Consider the following 21,469-nt stretch of genomic DNA (forward strand, 5'->3'; position numbering starts at 1 on the left):
GCATTGTCGACGGCCACTCTCATTTTTCTAAACCAGCGCCCGCCGCCAGTTTCGCGAGCACATCCTCAATAACTGTTATTGAGTTATTGAGGATGTTTGCGATGGTTTATTTATTATTATTTTTTTATAATCATTTCAATAAATACTTAAATTATTTTAAGCCAATCCAATTAACGACAAATACGTGGGAGTTTAACTTACAAACGAAAGATAACATTTTTAAAAATTTATCAAATTTAGTGAAAACGAGATAAAAACACATGAAAAATATTTCTAGTATGTGGACCCCTTTAATTTTTAACTTTATTTTATTTCTACTATTTGTTGAGGAAGCATCCTTAAATGTACCTACGCATTTTATTATAATTTCCATCTTAGCAGTTCTTATACCTACAAATTGCAACAAAGATTTCAAAATTCAAACTGTCGGTAAAAGATATAACGCTCGTCAACAACCTCGACTGTCGTTTTCTTTTTTTTTACCACAAGGTACACAAGCGAAAGATAAAAAGCGGTTACCGTAGCCTATAGAATCTTGCAATATCAGGTACGTCCTAAGAATATTACAGACCTTACCCCACACCATTGGAACATGGGAGACATGGGAGTATTTACCCGAGATCCAAAAGGGCCAAGGAGGTAAAAAATATGTTCTAAAAATATGTCATATTTATTGTTCCAGAAATAAAATCAAACTTACTATTCTTGATAAAGCCTGCTTTTATTAATTTACAATGTGCTCTTTTTCAATAGTTATTAGCACTGTAATCTAAATCGGTAGAACTACCGTAGTCACGAAGTCTGACATGGTAGTCCTTTAATAGTTTTTTAACATTTATTTTATATACATTCCTACGATTACTTGTTATATCTTTTAAGTGAGGCATCGGCCAGAAAAATTATTATCACATTTAAATATAGCAAATATAATAATGTCAAATAATAATAAGCACTTACAACATATTTCATTTGCAAATAATCATAGTTATTGATGGCTAAAGAAGGTTAGTTTATCAGCTCTTTAGCGGGCGGGGCGTCGCGCTAACATGCGAAAGCGATCTGTGCACACCGCTATGTACCACCGGGCTTGGAGCCCTACACTCCCGCCAGCCTTGTCGGCGAGGTGCGTAAAAGCATTTCCCAGCAAATAAAATAACTTTTTAGGAAATAAAAAACAAAATCATTTTAATACGTTGATATTTATTTTAATATTACACTTTTTAATACATAAAAGATGTTTTCAAAATACTGTCAACAACAAATTTTATACTAAATTAAAATCTATTACGTGGAATTAGAAAAAAAAAAGAAAATAAATAACAATGAAAATCTCATTCACAATGTGACTTAAAAAATTGGAATGAAAACGTTTACTTATTTAAATTATTTTTCATAACATGATTATTACACAACAATTAAATAATAATAAAAAATTAATCTATCCATCTTGATTCTGCAACTGCTTAAGTTGTTTTAACACTGTATCGAGCAACTTTCTTCTGTCTCTTTCATTCTTCTTCAAAACGGAGAAGACAGATGACTTCTGTTCTGCTTCTTTGAGTTTTTCTAGAAGTGTAGCCGCGTCGCGAGGAGTCACTAACGCGTACTTGCCGCCTTCGATACCGACGTCGTGAAGGTAGGAAGACCAATCCCATCCTGTTATGAGATCTAGTAATTGTCTGAAAAATATGATTCGAAATTGACTAAATTGAATTTAAGCAGTTGTTTAAGCATCGACTAAGGGTCTTACGGTTCATTTTACCGGTTGCCATTTAAGCTATCTGAAAAATTAGTATATCCAACAAAAAACTTTATGATGTATTTTTAAAATTTCAGAATATGTGTCATCACATCAGGTAGGGGAGGGGGATCATAAATGTGACCAGTTGTGACGAGGACAAGGAAGACGTAATTTACGGATGCCCCCTATCATCACCATCTAAAAATCCGTTTCACACCTTCCGAGTCCTTCTCTGTGGTAGAGACAGCGAGTACCTGAGGCTAGCGAAGTGTTCCAGCAGCTCGCCCTCTCTGAGGCCTGGAACGGGTTCTCCGGCCGCGAACTGCTCGCACTGGATGACGTCCAGGTCCAGCTGGTACAGCGCGCCCGACGACACCTGCCGCACCGCCGGGTCCAGCAGTAGGTTGCGCAGGCGCGTCGCGATCCGGTTCGTCGCTGCTCGAACTGCCGCCACTCTGTTTTGGTAGGTTTTTATCATAAATATAATTTTCGACTAATTTAATTTTATGATATGTTAAGAGACGACTAGTAACGGCTACACTGTCACGGTAGTTCTGCATAAGCCGTCCATTCATTGTAAATTATAGCCGTGCTTATGCGTTCATATATCATACATTGACATCTTCAAATATCAATCAATCATATGTTAATAGACTGATTCATCCAAAATCAAAATCATAAAATTACTTTATTCAAGCAGGCTTACAGTACCTTTGAAACGTCATTTTACAAATTTAAAGTATATTAATTGTAACTTATTTTTATAGTTGAAAGGGAAGCTTACCACCGATTCGAAATGATAATTCTAAATTTTGTTCCTGTATAAAACAAATAATTTTAGATTTTTTTTTCAACACATATATGTTTTTAATACATAGTTGTACATACCGAGCACGTTCAGGTAATTGTTCGAGTGACGTCAAGACTCCGGACAGATAGCTTAGCATGTCGGTGACGAATGAAGAGGCCTGACCGCTCGGTTCCACTGAGAAATATAACAAGATATTAGGATTATATACCTTACATAACCATTTATATAATCTTCTTCTTCTTCTTTAATTTATGGCATGTCAGCGTCACAACTGTTCGTTGTGCAACATTCTGCCAGTGTCAAGTATGAGATTATGTAAATTACGGAGGAAACTAGTTTTTGATGCAAGAAAAGACAATTGTTTAGGTTTTGTTACCTGCAGACAAATATTTATATAATCAAATAGGCAAATGTGTTGGTGACAGTCATTAATATGGTCACAATGACAGCGGCACGCCCCCAAAAGATGGCAGCACCGTCGAACCATTACATCAAAATTGCAATACGTCATACGATTAAGAAGAAATTTGTTAAAATTATTAAATCTACTCGAGACGAATAACAAAGTAATCTAGATTTATGTATGGTGATAGTGGTCATAACACTATCAATCTGACTGTTGGAAAAGTTTAATGAATAAAAACTTGTGGAAACTTTTAATATTATATTATAATACACCTTATTGGTCGATTAATATTTTTAACACACAGAGAATAGAGAGGAGGAGAACAAAGACAATTGACAAACCTTGGCTTCCTAAAAAACTTACTAGATGGCGCCACAAGTATGATTATTTTACAGATTATAACATTTGCATTATACAACACTGGCAAATGTATATTTTGATCAAACATTTTAATTCTTTGTTAGTTCTTATCACTCTGTAATCTTATTCGATAAACAGACTTATTAACATTTTTAAAAAAATACCAGAACAGAAAGATGAAAAAATATATATGACATAACTTGAAAATAAAGTGACATTCAGTATCAATATTTCAGTAGCATGAAAAAATGTAATTAAAGAATAATCCTTTAAAACAATATCCCAAAATAAGATATATTTGGGTTTTGAAATCTTTATTCTTACCTAATAACCAGTCATAGTTCTCAAGGTCGAGAAACTCATCGACCTTCTTCTCCAAGTTGTCACATATTTGCTTTTCGGCATCGTCTCGCGCCGCTTGGAACATACTACCTGCCGTCTATAAAACACATATTTTCAATATAATAATTTTGAGAAATTTAATAAAAACTTCGCACACAACGGAATAATAGAATGTATTCACGTATCGGAGGGCCAGAAAAACAAACAAAATATAATAAAGATTCTTAGTTATAAGAGATATATTAAACACATACATTTCCTTCTCTCTCTTTATCTCTATCTGTATGTCTCTCTTCCCCCCCCCTTCCCTCTTCCGTCTCACCCTCTATATCCCCCTCCTAGTCTCCCTGTCCCTCCACTCTCATCCTCTCTCTTTCTTTCCCCCTCCCCTTTCATTCTACATGGTACAGAGATAATTTTTAAGTACCTGAGTAGTGACAAGTTCAGCGCCAGTAATGTTACTTATGAATTCGTACAAAAACGACGTTGCATCCTCTAGATACTGCGTATCAACTATTATCTGTAACAATATTGTAAATATGAAATGATCAGTAAGAAAAACATCACACATTCAAAAGTTTATTTAACACTAGTAATGGAGGAGATAGATCGTCTGCGGACTGCAATTACAGTTAACAGGCAGCCAGTGAAGAGTGCGACAGTAGGAGCGAGGCGGAGTGTCCGGTTCACTGACCTGCACCAGCTGCATGAGCGGCAGCGGGCGGCGGAACAGCGCGGACAGGCAGCCGGTGAAGGAGCGCGACAGCAGGAGCGAGGCGGAGTGTTCGGTTCACTGACCTGCACCAGCTGCATGAGCGGCAGCGGGCGGCGGAACAGCGCGGACAGGCAGCCGGTGAAGGAGCGCGACAGCAGGAGCGAGGCGGAGTGTTCGGTTCACTGACCTGCACCAGCTGCATGAGCGGGAGCGGGCGGCGGAACAGCGTGGACAGGCAGCCGGTGAAGGAGCGCGACAGTAGGAGCGAGGCGGAGTGTTCGGTTCACTGACCTGCACCAGCTGCATGAGCGGCAGCGGGTGGCGGAACAGCGCGGACAGGCAGCCGGTGAAGGAGCGCGACAGTAGGAGCGAGGCGGAGTGTTCGGTTCACTGACCTGCACCAGCTGCATGAGCGGCAGCGGGCGGCGGAACAGCGCGGACAGGCAGCCGGTGAAGGAGCGCGACAGTAGGAGCGAGGCGGAGTGTTCGGTTCACTGACCTGCACCAGCTGCATGAGCGGCAGCGGGCGGCGGAACTGCGCGGACAGGCAGCCGGTGAAGGAGCGCGATAGTAGGAGCGAGGCGGAGTGTTCGGTTCACTGACCTGCACCAGCTGCATGAGCGGCAGCGGGCGGCGGAACAGCGTGGACAGGCAGCCGGTGAAGGAGCGCGACAGTAGGAGCGAGGCGGAGTGTTCGGTTCACTGACCTGCACCAGCTGCATGAGCGGCAGCGGGCGGCGGAACAGCGCGGACAGGCAGCCGGTGAAGGAGCGCGACAGCAGGAGCGAGGCGGAGTGTTCGGTTCACTGACCTGCACCAGCTGCATGAGCGGCAGCGGGCGGCGGAACAGCGCGGACAGGCAGCCGGTGAAGGAGCGCGACAGCAGGAGCGAGGCGGAGTGTTCGGTTCACTGACCTGCACCAGCTGCATGAGCGGCAGCGGGCGGCGGAACAGCGCGGACAGGCAGCCGGTGAAGGAGCGCGACAGCAGGAGCGAGGCGGAGTGTTCGGTTCACTGACCTGCACCAGCTGCATGAGCGGCAGCGGGCGGCGGAACAGCGCGGACAGGCAGCCGGTGAAGGAGCGCGACAGTAGGAGCGAGGCGGAGTGTTCGGTTCACTGACCTGCACCAGCTGCATGAGCGGCAGCGGGCGGCGGAACAGCGCGGACAGGCAGCCGGTGAAGGAGCGCGACAGCAGGAGCGAGGCGGAGTGTTCGGTTCACTGACCTGCACCAGCTGCATGAGCGGCAGCGGGCGGCGGAACAGCACGGACAGGCAGCCGGTGAAGGAGCGCGACAGCAGGAGCGAGGCGGAGTGTTCGGTTCACTGACCTGCACCAGCTGCATGAGCGGCAGCGGGCGGCGGAACAGCGCGGACAGGCAGCCGGTGAAGGAGCGCGACAGTAGGAGCGAGGCGGAGTGTTCGGTTCACTGACCTGCACCAGCTGCATGAGCGGCAGCGGGCGGCGGAACAGCGCGGACAGGCAGCCGGTGAAGGAGCGCGACAGCAGGAGCGAGGCGGAGTGTTTGGTTCACTGACCTGCACCAGCTGCATGAGCGGCAGCGGGCGGCGGAACAGCGCGGACAGGCAGCCGGTGAAGGAGCGCGACAGCAGGAGCGAGGCGGAGTGTTCGGTTCACTGACCTGCACCAGCTGCATGAGCGGCAGCGGGCGGCGGAACAGCGCGGACAGGCAGCCGGTGAAGGAGCGCGACAGTAGGAGCGAGGCGGAGTGTTCGGTTCACTGACCTGCACCAGCTGCATGAGTGGCAGCGGGCGGCGGAACAGCGCGGACAGGCAGCCGGTGAAGGAGCGCGACAGCAGGAGCGAGGCGGAGTGTTCGGTTCACTGACCTGCACCAGCTGCATGAGCGGCAGCGGGCGGCGGAACAGCGCGGACAGGCAGCCGGTGAAGGAGCGCGACAGCAGGAGCGAGGCGGAGTGTTCGGTTCACTGACCTGCACCAGCTGCATGAGCGGCAGCGGGCGGCGGAACAGCGCGGACAGGCAGCCGGTGAAGGAGCGCGACAGCAGGAGCGAGGCGGAGTGTTCGGTTCACTGACCTGCACCAGCTGCATGAGCGGCAGCGGGCGGCGGAACAGCGCGGACAGGCAGCCGGTGAAGGAGCGCGACAGCAGGAGCGAAGCGGAGTGTTCGGTTCACTGACCTGCACCAGCTGCATGAGCGGCAGCGGGCGGCGGAACAGCGCGGACAGGCAGCCGGTGAAGGAGCGCGACAGCAGGAGCGAGGCGGAGTGTTCGGTTCACTGACCTGCACCAGCTGCATGAGCGGCAGCGGGCGGCGGAACAGCGCGGACAGGCAGCCGGTGAAGGAGCGCGACAGCAGGAGCGAGGCGGAGTGTTCGGTTCACTGACCTGCACCAGCTGCATGAGCGGCAGCGGGCGGCGGAACAGCGCGGACAGGCAGCCGGTGAAGGAGCGCGACAGCAGGAGCGAGGCGGAGTGTTCGGTTCACTGACCTGCACCAGCTGCATGAGCGGCAGCGGGCGGCGGAACAGCGCGGACAGGCAGCCGGTGAAGGAGCGCGACAGCAGGAGCGAGGCGGAGTGTCTCGCCGCCGCCGCGCGCCGGCCGCCGCCCAGCCCCAGCCCCGCCGAGTACTTCAGCCACGCGTAGATGAACTCCTTCACCTGCACGTACACCGCCGGCACGATCGACGAGAACGGGAACCTGCAGATCGTTACCAGCGTTCAAGTATTGAAAATAGAAAATTTATGTTAAACAGTGGACATCTGTATTTAGATAGTGGAACTATCCTGTTAGAAAGCTCGTGACAGGGTATCAGGATCTTCTAATAATAATAACGTGCAATACATCTCTTAAATAATAATAACGTGGTAACATTCGTATATCTATGCGAGCTGTACGTGTACCTTTGTGCGTATTGCATGCGTACGAGTGCGCGTTTGCGAACACCCAAACATTTGTGATCGCGAGTATATACATATGATTGTGTTAGAGCTCGTTGAGTACTAGCTACTCATATACACTGACGACACTAAACCATTATACGAAAAAGTGTACATAAGAGTTTATGAGCACGTAAATTATGTTGCGACATTTTTTAGGTTATGGTTTATTTTGTCATTCCGTCACCACAATTCTCTCATTTTCAATTAAAGTAAGGGAATGATGACTTATGGGGTAATGACTTTCAGACTGGATCGCCACGGTTTTTGTACATCTTTGCTTAAGTCTGTCGATAAGTAGGTAAACTTTTGAGAACTTTATTAACAGTCTCATTAGTTTTTGATAGTTGGTAGTATGGTCACTTGTTCGAAATGCGAATTGACTTAAAGCTGTTCAAAACTCATTTATTCTGGGGACCACGATATTTTCATTTTTAGTCACATAAATTGTACTTATTTAAGGGAAAGCGACAGGGAATTAATTCAAATAATTTTCATTAATTTATTGATTGGTGATTTGGGAATTTCATGAGAAAAATAAATCTAGCTTACTTTCTCGGAAAAGGTTGAGTTTCCATTTCGTCGCCATCACACGGAAATGTATCCATAACAGCGTCGTATTGTTCTTGGTTTTCAACCTAGTGACAGTGAAATCAAGCTCAATTTTTATAGCACTTAAAATAAAATATTAAAAATCATTTAATGAAAAGAAATCGGATGGTATCTGTAAACTATTGTAGTATCAACTCAGTTTGATACTCAGGAAACAATTTTCTAAAAATTATTTAGTTTCTAATATTTTTGTTTGATCGAAAAAAGCAATTCGCTCACACACCGGCGATTGTGTATTCGATTTCCGCTCGGGGTGGATATTTGTATTTATACAAATATTTCTTTCCGGTCTTGTTGTCTGACTTTGTGGGTCTCCCTACCGTGCTTAGGAGAGTACGTTAAACAGTCGGTCCTAGTTGTTATAAGAGACACCTGATAGCGATCGTAGCTCATAGTAGGAAATATATCAACTAACCCGCAATAGAACAGTGTTACAGGCTAAATCGTAATCGTGATCATGATATTTTTAAATATCGATTTCTAGTTAATTGAAAAAAAAAATGACGAGGAATATACTGATTTTATCGAAAAAGTATCAAGATCCAACGATCGCTCTATATATAGCTATTTGGTGAATGATATTTTATATTGCCATATATTTTTTTTGTTGTAAATAAATTAATACAAATTTTATTACCAGTGGAATTCAGTAAAAAGTAAACCAAAAAGTTGTTAAATTATATTTAACCCTATGCAATGATAAATAAAAATACTGAAGTTTGTTTAAGAAACACTATTTATTTCAACTATCAAACGCGACATACGAGTCCTGTTGGGAGTTTATTTAAATATCGTATTCTAAAAGAAACTAGTAATGTCATCTATTTTTTAATATTTGAACAAAGCATAAAAATCATTCTTCTGTATTTTTTCTTTTCGAACAAATGAATACTTGTAATCGTCCTCATGTTCTCATTCACTTCCTGATAATAAAAAATATTTTTTCTCTGTTCACCACTATCGAATTAACTTGTTTTATTAAGTCCCATCATCTCTTAAAAGTCATTATCATGTATTATTTCTTTTCACATTTAAATTCTATAATCAAAGCAAACTTATAATCACAAAATATATATTAGTCCTTACCTCAATAGGTAAAAAGGAAGCGTTGTCTAGAATATCTCGGAAAACGACAACCCATCTCTGCATTAGTACTTCGGTGTAATGTTCTGCCATCTCTTGTAACAGTAGCGGCAGAGGATCCGTTGGGAGACCGTAGCATCTATGGAATACATCATAAAGGGTCGTCATTAATCACGTGAAGCTCGAAAGGTGAGGCAAGGTTCAGCAAAAATATCACGAAGGAAGTTAGGCTGTAATGTCATCTCACGTGTATTTATTTACCGTTAAATGCACGATTTCTAATCTAAGTGAACTTCCAACATGCACTTTCCAACCTTAATGTCTGTCTGGACATTATTATCACGATGCTTAGTTGTCCAAAATTTCATCAGATTTCATCAGATACCTATATTCAAATATAGCATTCTGAAAATTCCAGTATACTTTGTACCAATAAAAATAGGTAAAAAAACTTTTTAAGTTAAACGGTTTTATGTTAAACATACATTGCAATGTTTAAGATAAATGTACTAAAAACCAAAAAATAATAAAATAGATACAGTCGTGGGAATTATAAACATATGCATAGACTAGACTAAAATAAAACCGTGGGGCACGTCAATTGTCTACAAATTATCGACTTAATGTGCGATAGAAGAATCGTTTAATTCGTCGTTAAAATAGGCAGTTGGCCCGCAGACGGTGAGGAAATTACACAATTGACGTGCCCCACGGTTTTATTTTAGTCTAGTCTATGCATATGTTTATAATTCCCACGACTGTATCTATTTTATTATTTTTTGGTTTTTAGTACATTTATCTTAAACATTGCAATGTATGTTTAACATAAAACCGTTTAACTTAAAAAGTTTTTTTACCTATTTTTATTTTCTAGTTTTTAGTTTTTATTTCGCATTCTGTTTAATTCATTTAGTGCTTCATTATTGCAAGGCCCATCTTAAATATTGAGGTTGTATAGTGCACTGTATTCTTCTTGTCAAGCCCTTTTATTTGATACCCATATTGGTGGGATTGATAAAAAATTGTTATCAGACATTTGGTAGCGGCGGCCAGCTTAGATTTCAATTTTGCATAGTAAATTGTATTCTACTTGTTGAGACCTTTCATTTGATACCCATGTTGATGGGATGGATAAAACCTAAGTTATCCGCCATTTTGTAGAGGCCGCCATCTTGGATTTTAATTTTTTAAAGTACATTGATTATACTGGTTGAGCACTTTCATTTGATACCCATATTGATGGGATCGATAAAACCTACGTTATCCGCCATTTTGTAGCGGCCGCCATCTTGTATTTCAATTTTTTATAGTATATTGTATTCTGCTTGTTGAGCCCTTTCATTTGATACCCATATTGATGGGATTGATAAAACCTACGTTATCCGCCATTTTGTAGCGGCCGCCATCTTGGATTTCAATTTTTTTATAGTATATTGTATTCTGCTTGTTGAGCCCTTTCATTTGATACCCATATTGATGGGATTAATAAAACATAAATTATCCGCCATTTTGTAGCGGCGGCCATCTTGAATTTATAATGATAATGAATAAACTTAATTGTATTGTCACCAAAATCCAAAGTGTATACAAAATTTCAGATTAATCGGTTGACAGGAAGAGGGTGAAATTTGAATTACTAAATTTGACCCAAGAATAAAGAATAAATAAAAAATAAAACAAACGGGGTGAGCTAAATAAAACCGTTTAAAAAATACTATTTTTACGATTTATGGGTATGATCTAAAACCTCATTACATCACCAGATAGGGGATTAAAAAGTTGTTGAAAAAAATCACGTGTATAATGGAAGCCCCTTAAGAAAAACATTATTAAGACGCGAAACAATAATGAGGTTGATACACTATTTCTATATTTTAAAAATTAAACAACTACAACGTTCCCAACAACTACAGCAAATTGGATTATTCTTTTTTGAGTTCGTTATTGTAAGAATAAAATTTGAAAATTAAAAAAAAAACGATCTTTTCACGAAAAAAAAAATATGGCAGTACGAAGTTCACCAGGTCAGATTTATGTATGTATGTACTTCTGAAACTATTATACTATAAAAAGGTTCGAAAGCCATACATACTTCAGAGCATTTATGAAGAGTACAATCTGCCGCTTGATACTGAGCATTAGGGTCGGATCCGTTATCAGCGACGTATTAGTCCTGAGTATCGAAACCACCTTGGTCACAGACATACTCCAAGTATCAAGCAACCAGTCCTTGGAGACCAGACCGGCTCCGGTGGTCAGGAGATGTTCCTCGAGGATGAAGAAACCAAGAACAGCGTTCAGGTAGCTTTTCATACTCTGGATCGAGTCATGAAGGTTGCCAGATGAGGGTATTAGGACCAGTCTCGCTTGTTGCTTGCGTTGAGCTCTGTTAATTAAACAGACAAGTAAATATACATTAATACTAAATTAATTTTAGGTAACAAAAATTAGAAGGGTCTTAAATTATTGTTAGTATAAAATACTTATATAACATTTTATTTATTTTTCTTTTTTTAATAGTTAACATCTTATGTATAATAATAGTGATTTAAGATTAAATGAGACGATTGCCGGTTCTTATTGTATGCACAAATATATATACGTAATAACTGTAATATACTAATATGACATAATAGTTTAAGTAAATAAAAAATAAGAAATACCAAACCAATAAAAGCCAATCTATATTAACATACAGCATATAAGCAGACAATAACCGCTCTGGTGTAGTAGTGCGTGCAGGCGCCCAAAACACCGGTTTGCGGGTTCGATTTCCCGTCGGGATGGATATTTATATCTACAAATATTCCTTTCCAGTTATGATGTCTGCCCCTGTTTGTCTTCCCACCGTATCTCGGAGAGCACGTTAAGCATTCGGTCCCGGTTGTTATCATAGACACCAGATAGCAATCGTAACTCATAGTAGGGAATATATTCGCCAACCCACAGAGGAGCAGTGTGGTGGATTAAGCTCCATTCCTTCTCTTACATGGAGAAAGAGGCCCATGCTCAATAGTAGGATATTATAGGCTGAATCATATATAAGCAGTCTGCGAGTGATAAAACTAAAGAGATTTTTGGTTTCTTGAAACATCAAAAATATTGAAGAATATGTTACCTAAATTATGCAATCTAATGTTGGGAGAAGGCATTTATTTGATTTTATGATCACTATCAGGACATTTATGAGCTGTTTGATCAAATACATTTACATTGCTTTAATATCTTCTTACCTGTAATACTGGACAAAATCATTCTTAGCTCCCAACACAGTGTGTATGTGTAGACATCTGTGTAAAGGACTGAAGTCGACCAATTCATGTGGACACTGAGGACCGCTACTTTCCCTGCTTTGCAGAGGATTTTCTGAAATTAAATTTGATAATAAGATATACGATGGTGGTTGTGGTAAAATGGTTCAACAGCAGTTATATATCTAGGCTAGTAGTGCAAAAGATAAAGATAGTATACAATTATAAATGTATCTATTAGTGAAGTAAATCATCCAATCTGCAGTAGAGCATTTTAACAAGACAAGTTCTTATGTTCCTTCTATATGAAAGATGATGTCTTTTGCTCAACTTAGACATTTACACAAAAAAAAAAACTATAAGCTTTTTACTTAGTTTATCTATCAAAAAAATTTCAAAAAGTGTAATTGGAATAAAAATAAAAATTTAACACACAAAATTATATTTATCATGCTATAACATAACAGATAAATATGACTTTAATGGTTATTTACCTTTCTTATTCTTGACAATGTTTGCCAAACTTCTTCCGAGCATGTCTTGAGTTTGTACCAAGGCCATAGCCCCCACCTAAAATTACCACAATTTCTTTAAAACTACATTAAACCAAAAAATAAAAATATTGCAACAGCTATAATTATATACAATGTAAAACTTTTTTAAATATTTAATTCTATTTTAAAATTATATTCGCTTTTCAAATTGAAACATTAAATGGAGAAATATTACAGGTTTTAAAATAGCACATTAGGTTAGACGGGTTTATTGAAATGTGTTACTTAAAAAAATTATGGCTTGTTACACACCTGCGGGCTTAATTTTCTTATATTCTCGAGGAAATCTCTGAGATCTGCCATGGACGCATCCTGTATCGCTTGCCTCAAACGCGGTATATCGGCTGAGATCTGTGCGCACCACTTGTATGGACCCACGCGGGGAAGCAATACGTGTTCTAATTGCTCTAGCGTTTTTAATGCTGGATAATACCTGTATATAAATGATATTTTCAGCACAATTTCCATAAATTTTCTGGCATCTACAAAATATTAGAATTCTTAAAATAATTAATGAAATCGATACAGAGATAAAGTGGAACAAGGTTGTGTATTTATGTTGTAAGGTAATCTATCCTAGATTTGATTTTTGTTTCCAACAAAATTACTGGACCAATTTAAGAAAAATGTTTACCAGCCGATTACTGTATTATTACCAAGTAAAATAGTCTATATTTTAATGGGAGATAACAGAACAGGCAATTCTAAATATTCTTTCATACCTCTTAGCTTCTACTTGGCTCTTCAACTTTGAATATGTAGTCAACAACGGTAGACATAGCTCCATCTTTTCTATAGTTGCAGCTATATTAAGCTCCACTCTACGTGCTCGGATCAACTCTTCTGCTCTAGTACAGAGACCTATAAGAGAACAACTCTATAAATTTTTAGCAAAAACAGTTACAATGGTACAAAAGATAACTAATTTTTTATTTTTAAACTTCATATTTAATGATCTTCAAAGTACATTAATAAAATTTTAAAGTTAATTATAATTTTTATGTCTCTAGGTGACCTTAACCATTCCACCCTGTTTAACTAATGCTCTAACCACGAGTCCAATAGTGACTTAAGATTTTAAATTAACATGCTTATTTTTATTCCAAAAATATTTAAAAACGAATGAACAAGACATACGCAGATTATGACGAAATATCGAGCTCCGCTAAATGAAAATAAAAAAACGTGGTAAATATCACGTTTTTAAATTATTTTAGAAATAGTGATTTCTTTTAGCATATAAACTACCAACTATATAAATGGCTTTTGAAAAAAAATAAGTCTAAGTATTCATATAACCAAATAAAACCAAGATTAGTTCTTCCCGAGATTATGGAATTTATATAAACAAATGAGGATCATCTTAAGTATCATTATGCTATTGGATGTCGGAGTCATAACATTTTCGATACTCACTTTCAGTTGAATCCTTAACATTAGCATCAACATTAGATATCTCTGCATGAAGCTCTTCAGCATGTGATCTCACTTGCAGCAGTTCTCGAATTGAGTCAATAAAACCCTGCAAAAAAAATTAATATTTTCTAATAAAAATTTTAATACAAGAGATTTTAATAGAAGTAAACTCCAGTTGCAAGTTGCAGCTGAGACAGAATCCTTTTTTTTTCAATGTTGAAAATCCAGCACATAATTGAACCTGAACTGATAGATCTAACCATTTAACTAATCAGGTAGGAGAGAGGGAGAGAAACCAGGCTAACTTCATACTGTAATTATTTTTTTCATGCATATATTATCTTTCTTTAATTTTTTTTAGAACATGAAAAAAAATTTATCCAATTAGATGCAGTTGTTTAGAAGTTTAGCACATTTGTACAATTTAATGATTCATTTTTACTAATTTAGATACTATCAAAATTTGTAAATTACATGGAAATTATTTTGAATACTTGCTGTATATTTTTATTCAAATATTCTTATCCATTTCACAATCTACACTAATATTTTACAGCTGAAAAGTTTCTTTGTTTTTTAATAAATAAATTTCAGGAACTACTGCTTCATATTTAAAAATTTGTTTTGTTTTGGATAGCCCATTTAGCGATGAAGCAGGGTACAAATAGTAATAAATAAAAAGTAAATTTGAATTATTTTTAACCATTTTTACTGTTTGAATCAATAGTGACAATATCATATAAAGATAGTAGATATAAACATTAATTATAAAATGCCACAGTTTTTCTTTACAGTTTTGGATATTTAACAACACAATATACAATTTATTTTATACATACCTGATAGTAAAAATTGCACAATTTTTCAATCTCCTTGTCATGCTGCTGTATTCTTTCATCTAGTTGCTGGACGAAAGCTTCATGGCCACCTTCACCTTCATAGACTGATCTGAAGGCTGGTCCCCAATAATCATCAATACCTTCTATTTCCTTAAAAAAATGTATAATAATCATTTCATGTATGTTTTCGTACAGTACAAGTACATTCTGTCAATTAATAAACTAAAAAAGGATCAACATTTTTGTAGTATATTATTTAATTAATTAATTAATAGAGAAAAGTTAACTAATATTTGTGGGCGTAATACCTGTATAGTCGCGTTAGTCATGTTGAAAACACTATTAAAACTATAAACCTGTATGTATCACAAACTTTACATTATATTTAGATAAAAATGAATGTAATATCGACGAATTTTAGTTTGAAAACCTAAACCTAATTGATTGATTGATTGGTTTAATGGCTTTCAGTTGTGCCAAAGTAGCACGGTTGATTCCGCCAATGTCACGTAGAGTGGAGAACACACGAAGGAGATTAATTGGTCGGTGCAGTAGAGATAACAGTCTCTATTTAATTTTGAAAACAGGCAAAATAGTCAGACTTTCATTGTTACACCATAACCTAAAACAACACAAACATTTAATGTTAAACTAAGACTACAGCTGTTAGTAACTAAACTATTACAAAATAATTACACTAGGACAGACACATGATTTATTTACAACTTAATTTTATTTATTTCAAAATATTTACACAAAAATCTACAATAGGGACTAAACACCAACATTAACAAACATTGAACATTTATAGGGCGGGGAATATCATGGGGAAGGATGTCGTATATAGGACGGATGAGTTTGGGACAGGAAAAAAGGATGTGGGAAACCGTGCCTTCGTCAAGGCCACATTCACACAATGAGTGGTCACGAACTCTGATTTTGGCCAGATGAACAGGTGTACACGCATGGCCAAGACGTAAGCGACATATGCTAGATGTTACCCAACGACGAGCATGTCTATGAAGAGAAAACCAAGGGCGTCTTGGGATGTCTGGTTGTATATTTGAGTAAAATTTACCCTTTACCAATTTTGATGAACTCCAAGATAAATTCCAGGACTTGTCCATATGGATTTTGGCTAGGGAACGAAGGTCTTGGCAGGAGTTTTTGTAGTGATCAAGGATACCAGTTTGGATTGCAGCTTTAGCACACGAATCTGCTGTCTCATTGCCTGCAATGCCTGAATGGCCTGGAATCCAGACGAGCAGAATATGCAGACCCTTTTGACTGCAAGAGAGCAAAGCCTCTCTAATCTTAAAAACAATAGAAATTTTCAATTTGCTACGAAAGGGATTTTCCTTAATGGCTAAGAGACAACTTAGTGAGTCAGTGAAAATTACTGTCGGTCCTAAGTCATGGGAGAGGGCAAAGAGGATGGCTTCCAGTATAGCAATAGCTTCACCGGTAAACACAGATGTTTCAGGGGGACACTTAAATTGGAGAATGATTTTAAATTTAGGGATCCAGCAGGCAGCACCAACACAGCTGGACGGGGAAAGTTTAGATGCATCGGTATATATATGATGATGATTTAACCAATTTTGATGAAGAATTTCTTGAAATTTTAACTTTATACCAGGATCTCCTTTTTTCAGACCCAAATCTGTGACGATAGGAACATTGAAGGTAAGGGCTTTGAAGGAAGTAGAGAATAAGGGATTGATACAAAAGGTTGAGAGAGGATTTGGGAGGTTTGAAAATTTGATGTAGCTGATTAAAATGTAGGAACGTGGCCGGTTTGGGTTGCAGAGTTGGGAGAGCTTGTTGAGTTTAGGCCAAAGAGGATGGGAAGACAGCTGTAATGATTTTATGACAAAACGATCGCTTAAAAATTGTCTTCTGATTTGCAAAGGAGGGTCAACACACTCAACCTGTAGGACATTAGTAGGCGACGATTTCATGGCACCTAGGATAATCCGTAGGCTTTTGTATTGGATTTTATTTAACTTTTGTGATAGTGACTTACTAATAGGGTCTAAAACAAACAGACAATAATCCATATGACTACGTACAAGGGCATGATAAATTAATTTTAAGCAGTAGGGATGTGCACCCCACCATACACCTGATACTGCTCTTAATACATTAAGTGATTTTTCACACTTTTTGGAAATATATTCTATGTGGGAAAATCCATTCAGTTTGCTGTCGAGTATTATACCAAGAAATTTTGCCTTGTCCACCAGGTTGATGCGCTCACCCTGATAAACCAAATCAAAGACAGGGGCTACTCTTTTCCTGGTAAAGGTGACAGCCTGGCATTTGTTTATCGATAAAGATAGACCATTGTCACCCAGCCACTGGCCTAGGTAATGCAAAGCAGAGTTAAGTCGAAAAGATAAATTTTCTACTGAATTTGAACTATGATATAAAACAATGTCATCTGCATACTGCAAAATGTTACAAAAGCTATCAACAGACATATCGAGATCATGTGTATAAATACTATAGAGCAAGGGACTGAGGACAGAGCCTTGAGGGAGACCCTTCCAGATAAATCTGGGAGGAAGCACAAATAGTGGATGTCTCACAGATATTGTTCTGCAAGATAGCATACTACATATAAAATGAACCATTCTTGGCGGAATACTCAGCTGGTGCATTTTCTGCCTGAGTATCGGAAGAAGGACACTATCGTATGCAGACGCTACGTCCAGAAAAATGCCTATAAGATATTCTCCCTTAGCAAAAGCTAATCGAATGTCTGTTGTGAGTAAGCTTAAACTGTCAGTTGTGCTGAAACCCTTCCGGAAGCCAAATTGGGAGGGAGACAGAATGTTTCTACTTTCCACTATCCATTCCAGGCGATTTTTCAAAAGGTGCTCAGTAACTTTTGCCAGAGTAGACGATAAAGCAATAGGACGATAAGAATTACTGTCTAAGGGATTTTTACCTTGTTTTAATATTGGGATAATAATTTGAGACTTCCATGATTGCGGGACGATTCCTGTCATAAACAAGGTGTTAATTATGTTAAGATAGCAATGTTTTGCTTTATCATTTAAATTTTGGATAAGAGAGTATGGAATGCCATCTTCCCCAGGTGTTGAATCTTTCAATCCATTCAGAGCACACTGAAGCTCAGAAAAAGAAAAGGGGGCATCCATTTCATCCGAGATAGATGCTGGCATTGAAGTAAAGATGTTGTCCTCACAAGGGACAAAGGGAGGGGCGAGTTTGTCTGCAAAATCATTAAGCCATACAGAAGGATCATTAGAGGATAGGCTATCAGAGGCTAGGGAGCGGCGAAATTTTTTAAGTTGGTTCCAAACTAGACGTGGAGGAGAGCGGGGAGTAAGGGATTCACAGAAGCGAACCCAACAAAATTTTTTCTTTTTTGACACCAAGCGTTTAAACTTGGCATCCAATTTTTGATACCTGATAAAGTTTTCAGGGCACATGTTCAGAGAGTATGCCTTTTCTGCTTCCGATCTTAGTTCAGCCAGGCGTTTGCAATCCTCATCCCACCAGGGGGTGGAAAGCAAACGTGTTTTTGAGTGGTGCTTTTTAGGAAAATGGGTATTAGCAGAATTTAAAATAGCATTAAGAAAAAGATCATAACAAATTAAAATATTTCCATCATCTTGAGAATCAGGGAGGATGTCAATCATGCTATCAACAGATTCAGCATAAGGAGAGAAATTAGAAAAATTCAATTTAAATTTATGAATAGGGATAGGGTTAGAAGGCAGGGAAGGTCGTAAGTGCATAGCAAGGATAATGGGAAAGTGATCACTGCCAAAAGTGGATGGGAGGGCTTTCCAGGACAACATAGAAGCTAAGGAAGGGGAGGCTAAGGAAAGGTCTACAGCAGATTTGGGGTTCTGATTAGGATAAGCTCTCCGAGTTGGTGAACCATCATTGAGAATGCAAAAGTTGAATTCATCAAAGACGTCCAACAACAGGAGAGCAAAACCATCAGTAAGGTGGGATCCCCAGGAGGTGTGATGGGAGTTGAAATCTCCCATGACAAGAACAGGGCTAGGAAGAGAGGAAAAGATAGAACGGAGTTCAGGGATAAGGGAAGGACTAGGATGAGGAATATACAGAGATAAAAAGGAAATGTCACAGGATCTAACAGCAACAGCATTGATGTGCTGGCTGGGGGAGGATATGGGGATTTGGGAGAAGGGGATTTTGTGCCGAATAAGGATGGCACTACCCGCATACCCATCACTTCTGTCATCTCTCAAACAGAAGAAACCCGGAACCCGAAAACGAGAACCTGGAACTAACCATGTTTCAGAGATGGCAATAATGGCAGGATTATGCAGGTTGATTAAGGATATGATTTCATGTTTTTTTGGGCGGATGCTCTTACAGTTCCATTGAAGGAAGCTGAGTGGGGCCATTTTTAAGAATAGAAAAGAGTTGAGCAAGTGATGCGGCAACGTTGGGCGGTAAGGACATATCATTACATGTAGTAATAATACTGAGGATCATTTGGACGAGGTTTTCTAATAGGTTACTACTATAAGGGGTTAGGGGACTTTGAGGGTTGTTTAGTGCACAACCATTAGGGAGAGAGGAAGGGATGTCACCTACAATGGATTGATGGGCTTGTTTATCGTACCCTTTGCCTAGAGCGGCTACAGGACGAGGATAATGCGTTACCGTTTTACGATAGGACCTATTTGGTGAAGAAGGAGGTTGTGTTGAGGAAGTGGGAATATATACGGGGGGAGTGAACATTTCCTTTGTCATCTCTGCATATGACCGACGAACAGGAGGATAGCGAGAGGATGCTTCTATATAGGATATGTTATCCGTGGACATATCGGTTTTAATTTTAATTTGACGGAGGTATTCAGGACAGTCCTTCTCGGTTGTAAAATGCCTACCAGAGCAATGTAAGCAAGTGGCATTTTCTTTAGTTACGTCGCATGACTCACCTGTGTGCGATTTTGAACACTTGTAGCACCTTGGCTGTGACCTGCATTGTGTCTTAATGTGGCCAAAACGGCAACAATTTAGGCACTGTATGGTAGGTAAATTATAGGTCTCAACTGGTAATGATGTATGGAACGAATAAACTCTACTTGGGAGGATTTGACCTCTAAAAGTTAGAACCACTGACTGGGTTGGGACCCAAGTGACTACGCCTTCCTGAATGTTTTTGCGATTAAGCCTACGAGCTTTCATAATTGAACCGCAGCCAGATGGGAGCTCTAATGACTCCACTAATTCCTCCATTGACCAGTCAACCGGAATACCCTTTACAAGACCCATTCTAGTTATATTGTAAGTCGGTACAGAAGCATTGAACTTACACATTCCTAATATGGGATTTTTTAAGAAATCATTTGCAGTTTGAGCTGAAATAAATTCAACAGAAATCTTGTTTCTGCCTACATTTTTAACGCCGTCTTTCACAACCGAGCCAATTTTGTGTGTGTGTAAAAATTGGCCGAATTTCAAAGCGCGAATAGTAGTTCCTGAGGCTGGGTCTGGGGTTTCACGGGCAACATGGACAATGAAGGGACCTTTGTCGTCATCAGAGTAACTCTTAGGGCCTTCGGAAAAGGATGGGTGTGTGTAAAGAGATTGTATTGACGGGCTAGCCGTGGATGGATGTACAATAATTTTTTTAGAAGAGGAATCGCTGGAAGAGTTAATAGCTGGGCGTTTTCTCATATTTTGATGAGAGGAAGAGGATTCAGATGTAATTCTATCGTCAGTAGAACCACCCGTATCTGGCGGGTCTGGAGGACGATCGAGATCCATTTTTAAAATTAAATATATACACTAAACTTACAACACAATTATAATTAAACACTTACCTACAATAATAATGTTAGTTTAACCACTAATCCCACAATAATCTACTATTTACACTGTAAACAATAAGAAATAAGACACCAAGATCACTAAAACACGTGTGTTGACCACAGCTAACGCAAGCGGAAAAAAACGATTCAACCTAAACCTATTATTTGGCTTTTGCCTAATAGAACAGACAGAAATTAATCGACATCATCGTGACAGTGACAAATTCAAAGTAATTGGAAATTTGACAGTTTCGTTTGGAAATGTTTGATGTTTTTTTTTTAATGTTTTTGTTGTTTTTTTTTTCAAATTTTTCACTGTCTCCCTAAGAACTTAATTTAGGTATAAACATCTTAAATTATTACAAGTTAAAATATTGACATTAAAGAAGAATAAAATTATTCATATTTATTTATAGGATTTTGTTATATAAACTACGGTCTTGTACCAAAGACCGTGATACAAATAGACCAAATTACACAAATTATACATAAATGTTGCTTTATCTATGAGAACCCTTTTACCTACACGGTTATTTTTTGACGTAACAATGTCTAATAAATCGATGAACGCCGAATCAGAACATAT

The 21,469-nt window shown here is 39.3% G+C and overlaps 1 protein-coding gene across 1 annotated transcript; it reads right to left on the minus strand.

Annotated features, from left to right (window-relative positions):
* Positions 1-1,180: 1,180 nt before the first annotated feature.
* Positions 1,181-21,122, minus strand: LOC123656988 (exocyst complex component 6). Its single transcript, XM_045592595.1, has 17 exons — positions 21,042-21,122; positions 15,364-15,491; positions 15,056-15,205; positions 14,217-14,322; positions 13,523-13,661; positions 13,053-13,233; positions 12,741-12,816; positions 12,229-12,361; positions 11,088-11,381; positions 8,999-9,134; positions 7,853-7,938; positions 6,851-7,061; positions 4,088-4,180; positions 3,643-3,757; positions 2,630-2,726; positions 1,996-2,196; positions 1,181-1,679 (listed from the first exon to the last, which is right to left on the minus strand). The coding sequence occupies exons 2-17, from the start codon at positions 15,382-15,384 to the stop codon at positions 1,439-1,441; spliced, it is 2,280 nt and encodes a 759-aa protein (XP_045448551.1). The 5' UTR covers positions 15,385-15,491; positions 21,042-21,122; the 3' UTR covers positions 1,181-1,438.
* Positions 21,123-21,469: the final 347 nt, after the last annotated feature.

The sequence above is a fragment of the Melitaea cinxia genome, chromosome 10 (genome assembly GCF_905220565.1).
Source record: "Melitaea cinxia chromosome 10, ilMelCinx1.1, whole genome shotgun sequence".
In the NCBI taxonomy this organism is placed as follows: domain Eukaryota; kingdom Metazoa; phylum Arthropoda; class Insecta; order Lepidoptera; family Nymphalidae; genus Melitaea; species Melitaea cinxia.